The sequence below is a fragment of the Chelonia mydas genome, chromosome 6 (assembly GCF_015237465.2).
Source record: "Chelonia mydas isolate rCheMyd1 chromosome 6, rCheMyd1.pri.v2, whole genome shotgun sequence".
Taxonomy (NCBI): domain Eukaryota; kingdom Metazoa; phylum Chordata; order Testudines; family Cheloniidae; genus Chelonia; species Chelonia mydas.
The window spans coordinates 89,883,746-89,904,713 of NC_051246.2; the positions used below are offsets into that span (position 1 = coordinate 89,883,746).

The following is a 20,968-nucleotide window of genomic DNA, read 5'->3' on the forward strand; positions in this document are numbered from 1 at the left end:
GAGCCCTATTGTTTTGCAGTGTTGATGCAGTCCCGCAGACTTGGATCCTGGGAGTCCACCAAAAGTATCCCACAATCCCATGGGCCAACTTCCTTTGTCTTCTCTAGTCCAAGAATCACCCGGTTGACTCAAGGGACACACAAGCAACCCACCTGAGTGTAGTGCAGGAGCTTAGTGAGTCAGTGTTTAACCTTTCCATTGTCTTCTGACCACCAAGCTGCAAACACACTATCACAAAGCTTTCTGTGTTTCCAATGGAGACTGAACAGAAGAAGTCTTTTACAGAGCATGCTGCTTCATGGTCACGGGAGCACAGCCAGATTTGGGTAAATCTCTGGTGCAAGCCAGCAAAACAGTAGACTTTAGTAAGAGTACCAGGAATGACCATGCATACCAACAAATAATGAAGAAACTGGCAGTGTTGCAAATTTACCGGACTAATGACCAATGCAGGGACCAGATTACATTTCTCAAGAATGAGTACCCGAAAACCAGGGACCAGAACAACACTTTGGACTACTTGTTGACATCATGCCTGTTTTATGAGGAGTTTGACTGGGTGCTGAATACTGCGTCAAACACGGAGCTAACTGTGGTGCATGATGATCCCTGGTCAACCAGGATGGTGACTGGCTGGCCCCAGAGTCTAGTATGGAAACTGATCGGAGCCAGCAGAAGGTGCCAAGTAAGGCCAGCGCAGTGACTCTGTTTCTGAAACCAGTCCCAGAGGAGACTTTACTGTAGGAGCAGCAGCAGCATGTCCTGGGGCCTTTCTTGGAGGAGCCTTTCGATGCCCCTCTTGAGGAACAGCCCACTACAGAGCCTGCAGGAGATCTAGAAAGGACAGAAGCTGCCCCAGAGCCTGGTAAGTTTCTGGCTCCATTTTAATGTTTATTAATGTAGGAGTGGAAGGGATTTCCATTCTATGAACCAATGCAAAAGTTATTAAAAGCCCCAAGCTAGTTGTGTGTAGCCACTAATGGTGAATTGTATGCCAGCAGCTTGGCTCCCTCCCTCTTTCCCCCCCATACATGGAGTTCAAAATGGCAACCTGGAAATGCAAACAGTAAAAACTCCTTGAAAGTGAATTTTTACTAGAAAGGTGCAGATTTTTGCTAGTGCATTCCTGTTTCTTACAAATAATAACCTTGCATTGCCATGTCTGTAAGTACGCTGCTCTGGAACTGCTCAATAGTGTAATGAACCTGCTGGAAACAGCGAACTGTGGTGGGGAGGGGAAAATGTGTTCCATTTACAAATCTAGTCCATTTCAGTTGACTAGCGTTTGAAATTTTGTCCAGATAAGTGTTGTGGGGTGGGAGAGGCTAGGAGAATGGCTGTGACGTGTTTACATGCAGTCATAATAGGCTAATCCATGTGGGGAAGGTCGTATTTTCCAGGGCTACCTGGGTAGCTGACCAGCCCACTGCACTCCGATATGTGCTTGTCAGTCACTGTACAGTAGAATACTTTGGTTGCATACACCGCAGGTTTCCCACTGGCAGCTTGGAATAACACCTCCCTTTCCCAATCAGGGACCAAAAGAAGTGTTATGTCCTCCAAAATATGAAAGGCCTAAAATGATAGAAAAAGCTTTTTGTAGCATGTCCACTGACATTCAACAACCATTCTACACCTGCTGAGAGTGTAATTAAACCATCTTTTGACAGGGCCTCTCAAAACAGCGTATGGATTCATAGGGCAAGACAAAGGGGATACATAGTGTCTCCCAGAATAACAGTGGGGACAGTAACTCCATTTATGACAATGTCATTTGGTGGGAATAGTATCCCAGCCTGCCCATGAATGTAGACTTCCAATTGGCAAAAAATCCAGACATCATGAACTTTTCCTGTGCATCCCACGTTGACATTCATAAATAGACTTTTGTGTCTGCGAGCCTGCATAACAATGGAGTAGTATCCTTTGTGGTTTATGTACTCATGCTCCTTGAGGAGGGCAAACTACGGGGACCACGAGTCCGATCAATGACCCTGGTGCAGTTTGGAAACTGCATTCTCTCAAAGCCAGCAGTTACTTCAGCAATATTGTTTATGCTCACCACCTTGGGATAAACCACATGCCTGATTGCCTCAGAAACTCCACCACCACTTTATCCATAGTCAACTTTCCAACACCAGACTGGTTGGCAACGGATCTGTAGCAGTCTGGGGTATAGCAACCCACTTCTGTACTGGTGAGGCTGCTCTCATGCAAATGTCTTTATGATGGAGGGTTGGGGCAAACTGCTCATAAAGCTCCAGCAATGCAGCTTTCATCATGCAAAAGTTCTGGACCCACTGCTAGTCATCCCAGGTCTGCATGATGATGTGGTCCCACCAGGTCTGTGCTTGGGCCCTGCTTCAGAAGCACCAGTCCACAAGGGGGCATCAGAGGGTATACCAAGTGTCATGAGGAGCATCAGCAAGTTCGAGTCTGCCCTGTCTGTGTCCTTGTCCTCCTGCTCCATCATAAGCTCCGTCAGGTGCCTTTGGTGGATGAGAAAATGCTGCCAAAATATCCACCAGCATCTCACAAAAGCTCTGCCTCTCTCTTGACACAGGAGTGAAAGCGCAAGCAAGAGAAGTTCTTCAAAAGTTGCCTCCTTCATATTGCTGGCTCTGGTAGCTGGGGGTGCACAGACCAAAATGACTGCTTGGCAGGATGTGTTGGTGGGCTGTTCAAATTTTCTGTAATATGTTTTCCCACAGGGCACTATGGTCAACTATCAGCAACTGATGAAGTGGGTTTTAGCCCACGAAAGCTTATGCCCAAATAAATTTGTTAGTCTCTAAGGTGCCACAAGGACTCCTTGTTGTTTTTGCTGATACAGACTAACATGGCTACCACTCTGAAACCATGTACTATGTAAAGCAAAAATAATTGAAGTAAAATGAGTGACAGTTAATAACCAGCAGTTTCTTGTCCCTTGTCAGGTTGTGTTGGTAGTTTGGCAAATAATTGTGCTTAATTAAAATTATTTTTCTCTAATTTTATTTCTGGTCTTATATTTAAATATTAGTTGTTTTATGCCTGATAATCTTTAAATTCTTCAACATAAATGCTTAATGCTACTAGTATAACCCAGGGGTTTGAGGAAGACGAGCTCTGTGTGGCTTGATAGCTTGTCTGTATCACCAACAGAAGTTGTTCCAATAAGAGATATTACCTCATCCACCTTGTCTCGATAATATCCTGGGACAGACACAGATACAACATTGTCCACCATGTAATGGGCAGTTATGAAAAATAACAAAATTCAGTAACTTTTTTGTTTTCTATATAATGTATTTAATATTATATGCAGCTGATAGCACTCAAAATGTCAACCTATGTACAAGAAATCTTTATTGTTTAACGTCTTGTTAAAAATAAGCCATAAGTATATATATTTCTATATGTCACATGGCAGAAAGATGCACAAATCTTATAAAGTTTTGAGATTTGTGAGCATGGTTCTCAGGTTTGCATATTGAACATTTCTATAAATAGGTCAATCAATATACATTTCCTATGTTTTCATTAATATTCCTGTATCTTTGCATGTACACTGACACAGTCCATGCTTAATTACTGCAAGAATGTGTCTGGTCTTTAACTTGCAAAGTGGAAGTAAAATATACAGCACATTTTATATCTGCTAAAAGTTTTCAACTTTGTCCTTTGGAAGCCTGTTATGATAAACTCCATTAACTATTACCTTTGAGCTTAGTTCAAAGATAACTGAGAATTATGTCTTCATAAAGACTACGGGTCTGGGACTTAAAATTATAAACAGGAAAAGAGAATAATTAATCTAAATTTGATTCATTATTGAAATCACACAACAAAAAATAATCGATACAGAAGGGGGATCAGGGTGCTTCCAAACAGCCTTTAACAGCTTCAAATCTAAAAAGTGGATAATAGGATCATAAACTCTTGTCATGGATGTCTGTGGTCGGGACATTCTTGTTCCACACAGAAGGCTTGAAAATTATGCACCTGGTCTTTTTTTTAAACAATAGCTACTGTAAAATCCCATATATATCACCTAGAGTCACAAAAAAAAGCCCATGTTTTACCTCTGGAGACTCACTAGATATTTTTGCAGTCTATCAAAGTCCACAGTAAACGCCAAACAGAAAACTTTGGAAAACTGCAGATAGCATAATTTGAATAGCCATGTTTAGTTAAAGCCTTTTAACACATCCATTAGAAGAGTCACACGCTGACTCTGGAACTGGTTTAGACATGCTTTGGACTCAGTAGCTTCCTATTGGTATGAAGGATAAATCAACCATTTTCAGATAAAGTTTAACAAATTTTTAAAGTAACATGGTCTAGAGGTCTAAGCTTGGATTTCATTATTTGGCTTCTTCATAGAACTACACAGTTGAACTAATTTTAGGCTAAGGTGCTTGGATTTACCATTTTTAAGCATAGCAATTGCATGTTGTACTTGGGAATAAAACTCCAATTTTCCCAGGCCAGTAATTATTTTCTACCCTCTGTTCCATGTTAGGATTTAGGCATACCACAGAATAGAGGAAAAGAGAAGCTGGAAAGTGGACAGTTCAAGAGACCCACTGTTATCCAGATTTAAATCTCTTTGGGACAGATATTCTGTCTTCTTTTGCATGTGGGCCTAGGCATTTTGATCCACAATACAAATAATAATAATTAAAGTCAGGAATATTATCTTCCTGATTTTTTTAAATTGAAATGCTTTATATGCCATTCCCCATTTCCTAAATGGCAGAGAGAAACTGTTGCAGTAGGGAGGGGAGAGAATTTAGTGAAGGGGAGGGGATCAGCTGAGAGATTTTGAGTTTCCTGTTGTAAACAGATATGTTCTAAGGTCTCTTCCTTTGACCTGTTGCGTTGCCTGTGGGGAGTGAGAACAAAAACTGGCTGCAGTTTTCTCCTCCTGTCACTAGAGTCTGCATCTGTCTGTTCTAGATCTAGTCTCACTGCTCTGACTGCCAGATGCCCCCCCATTCACTGCTCTGTGCTTCTGCCTGCAACAAAACTGGGGAAGCTAGGGAGGGCAGAAGGCAGCAGCCATTAGCATTGTCTGTGTCGCTCACCTTAACTCTGTCACCCTCAAAACAGTGGCAGGTACTGGTGAGAGAGAAGAGATAGCAAGGCAAGGGGAAAGTAGTATGCATACCTTGTGGTGGAGAGCAAAGAGGGGGGCACACCTTGGGGGACTGTTGAGAGAAAGGTAGGGGCACTAGGGAGGGAAATGGATGTGGACACTGTCAGGCAAGGGAGGAACACTATGGGCTGGGGACAGTATGGAGAGGGGAGAGAGACTGGTGCAGGTGGAAAGGAAGGGTGACACCACAGAAGGGAGACTGGGGCAGACCTTGACATCAGGGAGGTTGAAAAATGGTAGAAGAGAGGCCTTACAAAGATGCCCCAGGACACAGTAGAGGGGAAGCACACCTGCTAACTGCCCTGGCTCCCAGACACAACACATTGGGATAGCAGCATCCTAAGAAGATAACAAACAGGTTGTGGGGAAATAGGATTTGTTTAGGAGAGGCATGAAGGAGGGTCTGAAACCTGTTGGGGGCCTCAGTAGTTGCTGAATGACATCCACAGAAGGCTTATCAGAACCACTCCTAAATCCTGAATCCTTGGGGTTTTCCTGTCACTGTTTTTATGTCTGTTTTTCCAGTGTTGATGATTGTGGTTTGCAGTCTCTTAGATACTCTTGCCATGTGGTGTCATTGTGATGGAATATGCACTAATGGCTAAGGAAATACAGGAGAGCTATATAAAAATGCGAGACAGTTTATTTTTCATGGGAACCACTATGGGGAAGGTACTCATGAGGTATTGATGGTACAAAATCATACATTTGTAACACAGGGTGTGAGCCTTTGTACGATTATTGCTTGAAAGCATCCTCTGGCTTGCTGGATTTGGGTTGTTAGGCACCATACAAGGGATCTCCCTTAAAACACAGGACAGGAGGTCACTTTAATACTATATATCAGTATGTAACATGTGAGCCAGAGAATGTAGGTTTTTAGCCTTCCGGGTTTATATTTTACCCTCTCAGGATACGTCGACACTATATTGTAAACCCAGCTCTGTGGGACTTAGACATTTGGAATTAGTGTTTCTAAGACTGCATTTGAACATCCAAATTGCATTGTAAACCTGGGCTTACAAGCACTGGACCTGGGTCTTGCAGCCGTGCTAAACTTCTACACTGCATAACGCAGATCTTCTGCCTCGGGTCTGTGTCTTGAGCTGCAGCCACATTGCAAAATGACAGGGCTTGGACCTGAGTCTCAGTGGGACTCAGGTTAGGACCTGGGTCCTGAGTGTTTGCTGACCTGAGTCAGACTGATTTGTGTGTGGATGGAGGGCAGGCTTGGGCTCAGATCTGAGTCAGAGCCTTGGCTTAGTGTGCATTTGTGACAATGTGGGAATTTTCTGTAATATTTGTATGAAGTCTATGTGTGCCTCAGTTTCCCCTACATGCTGCATTGTTACCTAGTGGGGGAAAAGGACAGTCTGCTCTCAGAGCAGGACAGTTTGCTCTCAGAGTAGGCGTGGATGTCACCTAGCTGTCTCAGCCCTGGTCTACACTAGGAGTCGACGCTCGCCTCGGTACTGTGGAAGCATTTCGCTGAGTTAATGCACTTAATGCACTTAGAGCATTTTGTGTGGGGACACACACAATCAACTATATAAAAACAATTTATAAAAAACTGACCTATAAATTCGACCTAATTTCGTAGTGTAGACATCAGCCTTAGTTTCACATATCAATGGAGTAGCTGAGAAGACAATGGCAAATACAATCACCAAGACATTGACACCTAGCAACCAACGACCCAGAAGGATATGGATTTCCCTGTTTCGCCTCAAGGTCCCGGGAAGCGAAGCAACAATCCCCAGCCTGATAACAAAGAACTGGACTGGTGTGAGGTGTGGGAGAAGAGTTGGCTGGGGAAAGGAGTCCAGGCTTTCACCTGGAGTCTGACCAAGGACTGGAGGTCACACTGAGAGACAGAGCTTGAACAATGGGGTTCACTACAGCTTGTCTGGGCTCTGGGCTTATCAGAATGGTCTATGCTTTAACCTTCAGTTTTCTCTGCTATCCTAAGGACTTCCTAAATTGTGTTCCAGTTAACTAATAAACCCTGCTGTTTTGACAATGCAGTTTGAGTGTCACTGCAAATGCTTGCTGAGGCGCATTAATCCCTGAAGAGTGTACAGGTCTCTACCAAAAGCTTATCTCAGTTGGACTCAGCTGAGATGTGAAGGAAGAGTGCTAAAGGCCCAGAGGTCCGGTCTAAGGAGGCGGTGAAGCCACATGGCTTGCCCTGGAGGCAGAGTGAGATCCCTAGGGGGTCAGGCTCTCTGAAAGGGTTCCTCCTAGAGACTTTTCCAAAGCTGGAGGCATAGCACCGATCCTGTGGATCCGTGACAGCAGTGTAAACATATCCTCAAGGGCTTGATCCTGTGAGGTGTTGAGCACCTCGACTCCCATTAAAGTCAATGGGAGCTGAGAGGCCTAGCCTCTCTTAGGAGGCACTCAGCACCTCACAGGACCAGGCACTTGAGAAAAGCATTGCAAAAGCACTGAAAAAAATGCATTAGCTTTGAGGCCCTGATAATCAATGTATTAATGTAAAAATAACCTAAATTACCAGAACACACAGAACATTCTGGTGGCTGGGGACAAAAAACCTCTCAACCTATGGTTTATTTGAGGAATTTTTTCTGAAAAAAAAAAAAAAAAATTATTGGCAGGTATAAAGGCAATTGTGCAAATCAGTTTACACAGGAAATTGAGCCAATACATGAGAGACTGAGCTCACAATGTGTTGACGAGGTGTATTTTAAAAATATTCCTTCAACAATCAGGAAAATAAAACATAATTTCACTAAAACTTTCAACAAATGTTGAATTTTTGCCCCACAATTTCCCATAAGCCACATATAGTACAGTATAACCCACTTGCTTATTAGCTTCTAGGAGGTCTAAAATCTTCAGTCTGAATAGAGTTCATTACTTGTTATTCAAAAAACTAGTCCAGCTATCAAAACTTAGTTAATTATTAAGCCTATGTGTTTAATCAGGATAACTGACTCTGCAAACTGTGGAAATCTAATGCTCTTCTGTTTAAGCAGATTCTGCAGCCAGAAGGAAAATGGGATCTTATTTTCAACATTTGGTTAGGTTAAGTACAATAATATTGGATATTTCTGCTGACTGAATACCAATCCTACTTGCGTAGTTTTGCCAAATTCTAGATTTACGTTTTGCTTTTCTAGTATGGAGAAGTTTTTGGATCACAGAATTTTGCTGATAGTAATTTCATTTTTAACAAGTCTGCAGAGCACAAAGCTACTGTCAGAGTGGAAAAAGTGTGGAGATCAGGAATGTGAAAGTAAGTTAAAAGGTTTTTATTTTTAATGAGTCTGGTAAATCCATATGTAGTCATTTCAAATCACAATGTAGAAGCCCACAATAAAAATGTGAAAGAAAATTTGGGAAGTGTAAATGCTTTAATATACTGTTGTCAAAGTATTAGGCTTATGAAGGATACCCCTATATATTTTCCATAAAGGAAGAATATTCCTGGAAAACCCTCCTGTGGGATTATGTTGTGGAAATATGCAAAAGGGCAAAGTTCAGTAGAAATACTTCTTGTTACCAGTACATTAGAAACTTGGAGCTAATATCTTATAGTTTTCCATGAGTTTCCTGAAAATAGTCTATGTTAAGAAACATCTAATTTATTTATTTTTAATTATTCTTCTCTGTATACTGAAATACTTAAAAAAAATTCTAAACTGATATATCTGTAAATGTAAAATGAATATAAAAATGTTTACAGAAACACATATTCTGGTTTCGCAAAATGTTCTTTTTTTCCCCCCATTATAAGTTCTTCTTGTTAACGATACTGCTCATTTGTCCTTTATTTATTTTTCCTGCTATGGTGTGAATTAAGGGCAGAAATTAGTTAAGGAATATGATAGAAAGGCCCTATATAATTTTGGGAGAATCATCTGCATAAATAGCTGTCCAGGCTTGCTGCAGAATCAGAAATGGCAGTGATACGAAATGGATACTTTGTAGAAAAGCCACCTCTCTGATTACCACTATGAAACGTGTTTTTGTCACATATACTTGGAGCCAGTTGTTCAGCTGCCTCCTTTGGTTTTGCACTTACAAATGTTTGCACTTTCAAAACTGAGGGCCTATCCACCTTGCAAGCTGACATTTGCACACAGAGTTCCCAATCCTGCAAATTGCTCTATGCAGCTGGATCCTTGCACACAGGTGGAGCCCCATTGACTTCAGGCTGCTCCAGGCAGGCTCAGGTGTCTGCTTCTGTGGAGCAGCTTATGGGAGGGATTGGGACTCAAACTGAGTATAGTATTTAACAAGTTTTTGAAAAGGAAATTGAAATGAAAGCCAGACACCTAGACTTTAAATTTCCTGCTTTTGGCAACACGTATATTTCTTCATGCTTATGTTGTTTAAACTTAGCTTTTTTGTCTTTAATATTATGTTCAAAAGATATGACTAAAATAGCTGAAAAATAAGCCAATGAAAATGTGCAATATTTAAAAGTCAAACAATCAAAATACTTGGAAAATGTTGTCTTTGGATCTTCCAGATTTTTATGGACGTGTGGAACACCTTACCCTGCAGCTGCTCCACATGTATAACTCCTATTGAAGGCACTGGAAGTTTTGTGCGTGCCAATACTGAAAGATGGTCTGAACATCTAGGACTGGGTTCTGTTCTCACAGATGTCAATAGGATTTTTGCCACTGACTTTAATGAGAGCATGATAGGGCCTCCAATGTATATTCTAGTTTTTGAGTAGCTTTCTACTTTAGAATTTAAGCAGTGATATTATCATAAAACATATTTTATTCATATATAAACAATGTTTAGTGTTTCTTTATATACATCACATCTACTTTTTCAGAGTGATGAATGATTTAAGAAAAGTAGTTATTCTAGTTGCTTTTTGCTCCCTTTTTACATATATTCAGCCGCAATGAGCAGAGTCCAAGGCACTAAAGACTTCGTAGGGCCTGACTGCCGATATCTGAAATTCAAAATGGGGGAAGAGATAATCGTATACTCCAAACTTTCAAGAAAAAGGGAAGATTTGTGGGCAGGAAGTGTAAGTATTTCAGTCTGCAATAATTTCACTATGAGCAAGCTAAATAAAACAATAATACAGAGGTGGTCAAACTTACTGACCCTCCGAGCCACATACAACAATCTTCAGAAATTTGGAGAGCAACGCCCGGGCAGGTATGCCTCGGAAGTCTGAAGCTCCGAGACTCTCCTCCCTGCTGGACAGAAACCAGAGACGGCGCATGGGGGGGCACGCGGTGTCATGTGCCCCCCAAAGCTTTTTGCCAGGGTTTGCTGGTCCTGCTTGGTCACATGGTGTCACTGGGCCCCCTCCCTGCATGGCAGCTGCTGAAGCCAGCAAGTTGGGAGCTGCAGCTGTGGGGAGAGGCAGCTTCAAACAGCTGGGAGCTGCAGGGAGAGCCGCTGCTTTTGCTGCTGCCTCTCCCACTCAAAGCTAACACATGGGAGCTTCAGGGAGGGGCCGGTGAGAGTAACAGAGGGGGCATGCCTGGGGGAGGGGCATGACTCAAGCTGTTGGGGGGCCGAACCCTTAAACTGAACTCCCCACTCTCAACAGGCACCAGTCGTCTTTGGCAGAAGCCTCTAGCCCCACCACCCCACCCTGAACTCCCTCTCCCCCACCAGTCTGGTAGGCAGAAAATGGGGGCATAGGGGACTTTGTGAGCCGCATATTAACTGTGAAAGAGGCACAAGCGGCTCACAAGCCACAGATTGGCCACCCCTGTAATAATGCATTTGCACATCTATAATACCTGTCATCTAAGGATCTTACAACACTTGATGAACATTAGCCAATTAAGGCTCATAGCATCTTTGCATGGTAAGTAGTTATGATTTCCATTTTCCCCAGAGAGGGAAAGGTAACCCCAGATTTGCCCAAGGTGAGTGGGCAAACTGGGGTTTGGGAGTGATAGAGCTGAGACTGCAATCCTGGTCTTCAGTCTCACAGTAATTATGCTATAGTTATTACCATATTATCCGTCTTTTAACTACATGGCTTACTTAGAACAGTTCAGGTCTATTGGGTCAAGCATCCACAGACTAATTAGAATGTAGGTAAGGAGTTGTTAAAACTATCTAATCAAAAATCCAATTTTGGTGTCTGATCCTGCAATCTTTGTTAAAACAAAACTCCCAAAGAAGTAATTGGGAATTTTTCTTGAGCACCTTCAATAGAATGGTCAAATGGTTAAGACAGTGGTGGACTTAAGATACAGTGGACATGTGTTTGCATGGGTTCAAACCTTGTAGGTCGGGGTGGGCAAACTTTTTGTCCCGAGGGCCACATCTGGGTATGGAAATTATATGGCGGGCCATGAATGCTCACAAAATTTGGGATTGGGGTGAGGGAGGGGGTGAGGGCTCCAGCTGGGGGTGCGGGCTCTGGGGTGGGGCCAGAAACAAGGAGTTCAGGGTGTGGGAGGGGGCTTCAGGCTGGGGCTGGGGTGCGGGGTGGGGGTGAGGGCTCCAGCTGGGGGTACAGGCTCTGGGGTGGTGCAGGGGATGAGGGGTTGGGGGTGCAGGAGGGTGCTCCAGGCTGGGACCAAGGGTTTTGGAGGGTGGGAGAGGGATCATGGCTGGGCAGGGGGTTGGGGTGTGGGAGGGTGTCAGGGGCACAGGCTTCAGGCAGCGCTTACCTCAAGCAGCTCCTGGAAGCAGCAATATATCCCCCCTCCGGCTCCTACGCGGAAGTGCAGCCAGGTGGCTCCGCATGCTGCCCTGTCCTCAGGCACCACCCCTGCAGCTCCCATTGGCCATGGTTCCCAGCCAAAGGGAGATGCGGGAGCTGCGCTTGGGGTGGGGGCAGCATGCGGAGCCCCCTGGCTGCCCCTACCCATAGGAGCCAGAGGGGGTACATGCCGCTACTTCCGGGAGCCATGTGGAGCCACAGCACATGTGGAGCGGGGAAAGGCCCCAGCTGGAGCGGAGCAAGCCCTGGACCCCGCTCCCCAGCAGGAGCTCGAGGGCTGGATTAAAATGTCTGATGGGCTGGAAGTGGCCCCCAGGCCATAGTTTGCCCATCCCTGTTGTAGGTGCTCAAATACCAGGTGATGGTTACAATAGAAGAACCTGATAGCTCTACCAAAAATAAAGTTAACCAACGCAGTCTATAAGTGAAACTTTATGCATTTTGAAAATTTGTACGTCATAAAATATATATTTACCTAGTTGAGCAGAATAATTTCAAAAGCAGCACAGGTGATCATTGCCTGTTGTCTTTGATAATATAAAAATGTAATGCTTTTCCTTCAGTTAGGAGGTTGGTAGCTCAGATTACTCGGTAACCCTGTACGTCCTGTTGACATGGATCATAACAATTTCTCATCTAGTTCCCTAGCACATCCTACACAGAGAAATAATTTAGGGCTGGTTGTAGATATCCAATATATACATTACATTTGTGAACATAAAATACATGGAGGAGTATGGTTCTCATTTGCTATGAGGGAATGAATTTGGTCTGGCTTAAGCCACTGGGAGCTTTGCCACTGATATCAGTGGGCGTGGGATCAAATCATTAGTGCATATAATAGCATATGAATTGAAGCTGTGTCCAGACTACTGTTTTGATACTGAACCAATATTTGTTCACAATAGTAATGTGCATTGTGTAAATTGTAAAACACAGCATGGGATATATAGTGTCATATGCTTCAAGAAGTGATGGAGAAAACATTTATTTGTGAAGGGGAAGGGGTTCCATTGACCAAAATGGGTATGAATATCAACTTTAGAGGGCTCTTCTAATCTAAGTATTTGTTTGATCATAAGTTCTTAACGTGCAAAGATACACACATCATCTGTATATATAACAAAATGCTAAATACTCTCCTTCCATTTTTATTTTTATAGAAAGGGAAGGATTTTGGATATTTCCCAAAGAATGCAGTTCAAACTGAAGACGTTTTTATTATACAAGAAGTAGAAGTGCCAACTAAGGTAAACTAATATCACCAGTTTTCCCTGTATACTGATGAACAGCTGAAATTTTGTTCTCCAGCTGATACATGGGTAGAAACTCAGGTGTAATTGCAAGTCTTCTTTGGGGTCGTTCAGTATGTGTTTTTCTTGTTATTCTACCATTTGTCTGTGTATATTGTTTAGACACAGATCTCTATTAAGAAGTTTAGATCCACACATTATACCAAGTAAGCCAAATAGAGCCATGAGGAATATCCAGATTACCTACATTTCCTCATAGAAGGCTATACACACATACTAATGTACAGAAGCAAAAAAGTAGATAAAATGGGTGTATTATTTTATTACAGAATACTTTAAAACATCCATACACATAATAAAAAGGTGACTATTATTCTTTTAGGAAACTGATTTCCTTTGTCTTGATGGAGGTGAATACCTTTTGGAAAATAAAGATAGTGTATTGCACGATCATAATGAAGAAAGTGAATATCCATTGCCTTACAAAGAGCCAGAATCAAAGATGTCCGAAGGTGAGCTCCAAAAACAGACAACTATTTCCTTCCAGCGGGAACATGGAATTGAGTCAGTTCCTGAAAGTGATGAATTAGACAGAAAGTTCAAAGACCTTCACACTCAAAAGGAGACTGAGAGCAATAAATTGTTCAGAAAGAACAAGAATGGAAAAGATGATGCTGTCCTGCAAGAAGCTGAAAGCAGTCACCCACTGAAACCAGCTCCTTTACAATCTACATGGACTGTTTCTGGTGTTGTAGGATGGCTTGGCCTAGGAAGTAAACAAGATGAGGAAGCTTTTGAAACAGTGACCAAATCTCTAGAAGAAAATACATTCAGAAGCAGAAAAATAGCAATAACTGATGAAAGTGACATGAAAGAACTAACTGATGAGGATAAACCAGAGCCTTCTGGCTGGTTTCAGAGTAGATTGACAGATTTACTAAATTTTGGTAGAGAGAATTCAGTCCTTGGTTTGCTGTCCAAAGAAAATAATCCACAAATCCATGATAGTTTTAATAATGCCGAGCATTCTGAGTTTGAACAAAGAAATGCAGCTGCAGAAAAATCAACAGAAGAAAAGCAAAAAAGTCACAATGAGGTATCCAAATCAAGCTGGTTTAATTTGGGTTTAAGTGATGTTTTAACATTTGGGCATGCTAAGAAAGAGAACCCTATAACAAAAGAGGAGCAAAGCAGAGAAATGAAGGTTGCAACAGATAAGAATGAAGAAATTCAGACTTCGACCCCACAAGAAACTGAATCTCAGATGGACAGAGAACTGAAAAAGGAAACAGCCAAAGTAATGATAAGTGAAGAACAAAATAACAAGAAAAATAATGTACATGAAATATTAGATTCAGACAATAAAACACCAACTTCTGAGGAGCTGCCAGTAAATGAAGATAATCCTCTCAATTTAAAGAGCACCAAAAATGCAGAAGAGTCATCTTTTACTACAGATGTTGCTGACAAAGACAAACTAATTGAACCTTACAGTTCAGAACAAAACCCAGTATCAGAAACTCCAGTTATGGAAAACACTGAAGTTAAAGAGATAACGCAGGAGTCAGAAAGCATAAATGGCCAGTCAGGTTGGTATGAAAAAATATATAGTAACTTCATTACATTTAATAGGGACACGTCAGATAATGAACAGGGGCAGGAATCTGTGGTTGCTCATGGCATACAGGAATCAGTTACATCCCAGCTTCACTCTTTTCCTAGCTCACCTCAAAGCTTAGACTCCACTATTGCTAAAAATTCAGAAGAAGAAAAGCATGACAGGTTTGAAGAATCTCAATCTTTCCTCTCATTTAGTCATTTTACAAACATACTGAGCTTTCACAGTTTAACAACCAAAGTAAAGGAATTTGTGCAAAATGCACAGGAAGATTTGAACTTTAGTGGAGAACTCACCCAATCTGAAAATAATGATGAAATATTACAAGGAAGTAAAGAAACTGTAGTGAAATTACAAGCAAATCAGAGGGTTAGTGAGACTGTGCGAGAGAAGGGAGATGTGGCAATGTCCCAAGAAAGTGTTCTGTTGTCTCCATTAGCAGTGCAAGGTAATGAACAAAGTAGTGAAAAAACTATACAAGATGCCAGATTAGTAATATATAACAATACTTCACCCCTTTTATCTGTAGAATCCCAATTAGAATCTAAAATCTCCCAAGGTCAACATTCACAAATATCTAGATATTCAAACCCTGAGGAACCCGTTTCTGAGGGTAGTGAAAGACAGGAATTTTCTAATATAAAAGATAACAGTGATGTCCCTATCTCCAAAGACCAGCAGCATGCATCTTCAGATTTAAAGTTAGAAAATACAATAGATTCACCAGTACAACATGAATATATAAGTGAAGATTTTTATTCTAGTGAACAGCGTGTGTTATCAAAAGAGGAACCAATTGAACATAAAGAGGACAGAACAGATAAGAATGAAGAAATGCATACTTTAAACCTACAGGAAACTGAAACTTACATAGAGAGGAAATCACAAAGAGAAATAGCTGAAATGATGCAAGATGAAGGACAAAATAATCTGAAAACGCATAAACAAGAATCAGTAGATTCAGAATTTGACACACCAAGTTCTGGGGAGTTGCCAGCAAATTTAGATAGTCTTCTGAACTTCAAGAAAATCCTAAATGAAGCTGAGTCACCTTTTACTCAAGGAATATCAGACAAAACCAAACTAACTGAGCTTTACAGTACAGAACAAAATTCAGCAGCAGAAAGTCAAGTAATAGAAAACACTGAAGTAAAAGAGATAACAGAGGAATCAGAGAGCAAAAATGACCAGGCAGGTTGGTATGAAAATATCTCTGGCAACATAGATTTTAATATGGACATATCAGATGATCAAAAGGAGCAGGAATCTGTAGTTTCTCAAGACACACGGGAATCAGTTGTAGCCCAGCTTTTATCTTCTTCCAGTTTATCTGAGGACTTAGACACAGCTGATAATTCAGAGAAAGACAAGCAAAATCAGTTTGAAGAACCACAGTCTGTCTTTTCTTTTAGTCATTATAAAAACATACTGAGCTTCCAATGTTTTGCAACCAAAGATGAGCATTCTCTGCAAAGGCTACGAGAGACTCTGAGCTTCAATGATGAAAATGGCCAGACTACAAATGGCAAAGAAATTGAACTGAAAGGCCAAACAAATCAGAAGATTAATGAACAAGTACTAGAGAAGAGTGATGTAGACATTTTCAAAGAAAGTGTTCTATTTTCTCCGTTGACAGTGCAAAATATTGAACAAGATAGTGAAAACACAGTGAAAGATACTAAATTAGTAAAAGATAGCTCACATCTTTCATTTACAGAATCCCAGTTAGAACACAGAATAGACCCTTTATTTACATATCCAAAATGCAAGGAACACAATTCTAAAAGAAATGAAAGAGAGGAATTTTCTAATATAAAAGAGAAAAGTGAAATTTCTATTTTAGAAGATGAGCAGCAGGTATCTTTAGAAACAAAAATAAATATAAGAGATTTACCAGAACAACATGGATACTTCTGTGAAGATTCTTATTCTAGTCAACAAAATATTATTAAAAAGGGAGTAAGGCAGGGTTACTTAGCTGAAAATTTTTCAGAGGATAATGGTCATGAACTTGGCATTGATCACATTGCTGACACAAAGAAAATTCAAGTTTCAGACCAGTTATCTTCTCTGGATTTTGATGAATCAGTATCAAAACACCATGTAAATAATGAAGTACAGGCACAACATATTACTTTGGATTCTGAAGAAGAAAGAGAACTCTCTGATGGGGAATATACTGAAAATTCTTCAGACAAAGGTTTGCGTGATGTCTCACAAGATTCCATAAAAGATCATTTTTCCAGCTCAAATGTTGATGATGTTGTGTTAGACAAAATTGTAGTGAATAGCAAAGACATGAGTCATTTTTCCCAAGACAGAATAAAACAGCCAGAGAATTTTTCACAACATGTTTCAGAGTGTGGTGAAAATAACCTAGAACACAGTGAGCAAATGATAAAAAATTATGAGCAAAATAAACCCCAAAATGAAAAGAGAGCAAATATTTTGGCTAACCAAGAAACATCTTCAGTAGCTACATCTGAGGAAATAATACAAAGTGAGAGTATAATTCTTGAGCAAGACAGTCACACATTAAATTATTTACTGTATGGTTTGCAAAACAAAGGCAATGAAGTTCCACAGTCTTCTATACCATTTCCACAGGAGCAAATAGATGACGAATACAATAAAAGAGAACATATTTCAAATCCGTCTGAACAGCATTCTGATAATATTAGAATTAGTGATGATTCATTAACAGTAAATGTTCTTGGTGAACAAGTCCTACAAGAACAAATTATAGCACCTGAAGCTAGTGCTGATACTTTTTCTGAAGAGGAGCTTCAATCTCAACAAATTTCCATGAATATACCACACCATAAGAAAGAGCCACTAGATATAGAACTGGATGATTCATCTTCCCAACATGAGCCTCTGATATCAGAATGTGGGACTGGGGATAATAGTAATTCAGATCCTGGAAAGAAATATAAAACTCAGATGCTACATAATAAAAGAAAAGAATCTTCCATATCATCAGATTTAGAAGTACCTGAGCCCAGCAGTTCAAGTCATCATGAAGATATGGAAAGCATAAATACAGAAAATGAATCTGAATACCAGAAAATATCATCATATCCTCATTCAAATGACAATGTAACACCAAAGTTACAGGATGTAGCAGAATCACAGAAAATGTCTGAAGAAAGTTTAGTTACAACAAAAACAACTGCAGAATCCAGTCCTATCCTACTTAATGAACACGAACATTTATTCCAAGAACAATCTAGTGTAGTTGAAAACTCTGAAAAAAAACCCCTAGCATTACATTTAGAATCTTTTGAGTCTACTGAATTGCAAACCCAGGCACCTCTTAAAAATCATGGTGGCTCTAATCCTAACAAGCCTTTGTTACATATTCCCCATTATCATGATTCTGCACACAACAACATAGAACATGTACCTTCGCAAAGTGAGCAGGGCTTGGAAACACTCCATTTAAATGCTGTGAAACATAGAGATCTGAATGGTAAAAGACACATTGACAGGGAAGATGCTCTTCCAACTGAAAACATAAATCATATAAAAAAATTAACTACTTCTGAAAAAGCAAAAGATAGTAAGGACAAAAGCAAAAAAGATACTGATGATCAGAAAAAAACAGACTCCCAAAATATAAATTATAAAAATGGTGTCATGACAGCGGGGGGAGTGGTTAGTATTTTTACAAAAACTTCACATTTTCTTGGAAGTTTGTTTAGTAAAAATAATAATGGAGACTTTAGAATAAATTCTGAACACAAAAGTCCTGTCCTAGACCCAAATGAAAACAGGGAAGATATTAGGATAAACCAGATAAAGGTAGAATTTAATAACGTGCAAAGGAGAGAGGCTGAGTTAAAGGAAAACGAATCTGAACAAGAGAAAGACACAATTCAGACGGCAGAAGCTACAAATAATTTAAACATAGATAATTTTAAAATGCTAAAAGATAGATCTGAGGAAGGACAACTTGGCATTCAGGAAAAAAATATTACATCAGAAACAGGAACAAACAACAAGGAAACTGATAAAACCATAATCTGGGAGACAGGGTCTATGTCCCGGAAAACCAGGAAAGAAGGCCAAAGATTAATTGAAGGGGACACAGATATATCCAACCCATTCATTGCGTACCAACAGCTTTATTCAAAATTGTCTCAGGAAGTGAAGCAACCTTTAAAGAGTCTATGTGAAAAAAACAAACTCTTGGTGCTAGAGCAACAGTTTAAAAAAGTTCAGCATGATATCACTACTTTTACATGTGAAGACGGTTTCATGCAGAAGAAACAAGTGACTGCTTCTGTGGAAGAGGAACATAATCTGGACATTGACTATGAGAAATGTATAAAGGAGAAAATGAATTTTCTTCCAGAAGTACAAGATCTTCTGTCAGCCATCAGAACGAAGTGTGAAGCCCAAAATGCAGAATCAGGTACTGGACTACTGCTTTACTAATTAAAGGTGATAAAACAAGAACAATACTTGCTTTGTGTGAGAAAAATGTAAGACAGGTGTGACACTGTTCACTTTTAGTGGTTTAAAATCAACACTAGTGAATTTAGCTACTAGCTGTTAATAGGTGATTAGAGTGTAGCTATTTAACACTTTCTTTGAGGAATATATAACTCCCTTATGCCACACTAATTATAGGTTATGGACACCGTTATGTAATATAAAATGTATGGACATTGGTAAAGTACTTGTAAAAATCAGTGGTAACGCCAGTAGAAAACCACCTAAAATTGTTAAGAGATAAAGAGTTCACAGTTATTCCAGAGATAGTTCCTCTTCCTTAGGTTCTCTGGCCTGATCCAAAGGTCATTGAAGTTAATGAGAGTCTTTCCATTTACCTCAGTGCACATTAGACCAGGCTATCTGTTGTTATACTTCACACCATAGCCTGTTATTTTACTCTGGTGAGTAAGTCCATTGATTTCAAAAGTCAGACTTAAGACTACTTTACCATGATTCTTTTTTATAATCAACCCCATTGTAATCAAACTCTTGATGCCATTGCATATTTTGGTTCCAGTATTCATTGATGGCATCATAAAGTACCAAACTGTATCATATTTGTGTGACTAGTGCCACCATCATTTAAATTATCATTCTCACAGTGTAAGTAAAGTAGGAATGTAGTTGGTAAATGTGGTTTTTCTAATTGGAAAATTTTATCCCTGGTATAAATCCACTGAAGCCAGTGAAGTTATATCAGAAATCAATTTGGCCCAAAGGATCAAATATTCTAAATCCTCTAAAATTATGCCCACAGTTTAACACCTTCAATATTTCTCAGTCAACAGTGCATACAAACTGCATAGTTAGATATATAACTACATACATACATACAAATCTAAAGTTTTGGGTTGCATAAAAATCTAGGCATAACATGGAAGTAGGCATGTGCAGTTTCAGTAGCCAAACTGAGGCTTTGAAAATATGACCCAGTTAGGGTATTTTCTAATAAATAAAATTTTTGCATGAACAGACTTAATTTTAATTAATGGTAACCCTTTTTCTCTAACAAATTGCTAATTCTTCTTAGCTCACTAAATGTAACTAATTGTGACTGTATTGTATCTTTATATAGTAGCTGTACTTCCAGAACTGCCATGAAAAATTAATTAATGCTTATTTCCTTTTTGTGGCTGGAAAGATTTTGCTTTCTGAAGCCTTCTGCTTGTTTAATCTAAATCACTGAGCTAATTAAAGAAATCAAAATTTAGGATGGTACAGATAACTCCAGTCGTTTTTGCTCTGTCATCATATATCTATATATATATGCAGAGTGGTGACATACAATACTTTCACAGTTGCTGAACTAGATTATGAAATTTTCCACAAAATTGAGTTAATCTCATATAGTAGTAGCATTTTTTGTTAATTGTATGAGCTCTTGATACTCTTCTATATGTGCAGCTGCTGTGTGCTGCCATTCATTACTCACAGACAAACATGTCTATGATTGTTCTTTGTGCATATAACATTTGCAAGGACATTTGTTCATTTAAGGAAAGCTGATCATCTTTAGTTCTGTATGAATTCTTTTTTCCTGGCTATTACAGCTCTCTTACTTGAGTTTTCCTCTCACATATCTGAACATGGTTTCATAAAGAGACCTGGCAATCCTGGAAGAGTACTCCAATCAGTACTGATCCAAGACAAAACATAAATTTTTCTAAGTAGTGAACTATATTCTGGCCTTAATTACATCTGGGCAACACAAATTCTTCTTTGAGTGCTTGCTCATGTTGAATCCATTCTAGGTGTGCGCGCACCCACATGCA

The 20,968-nt window shown here is 40.0% G+C and overlaps 1 protein-coding gene across 9 annotated transcripts in view; it reads left to right on the plus strand.

Annotated features, from left to right (window-relative positions):
- Window positions 1-8,175: 8,175 nt before the first annotated feature.
- The window catches only part of MIA2 (MIA SH3 domain ER export factor 2), a 67,753-nt gene continuing 54,960 nt past the window's right edge, over window positions 8,176-20,968 (plus strand). For 3 of the 9 annotated variants that reach the window (XR_006291894.1, XR_006291895.1, XM_043549931.1), the window contains exon 1: window positions 14,685-19,113. Coding sequence is in view for 7 of the 9 variants with exons in the window: in XM_043549931.1 (XP_043405866.1) it covers window positions 15,102-19,113 (4,012 nt within the window). In the remaining 2 variants the exon portion in view is untranslated. The other 6 variants (XM_043549933.1, XM_043549934.1, XM_043549932.1 and 3 more) reach the window with 5 other exon arrangements.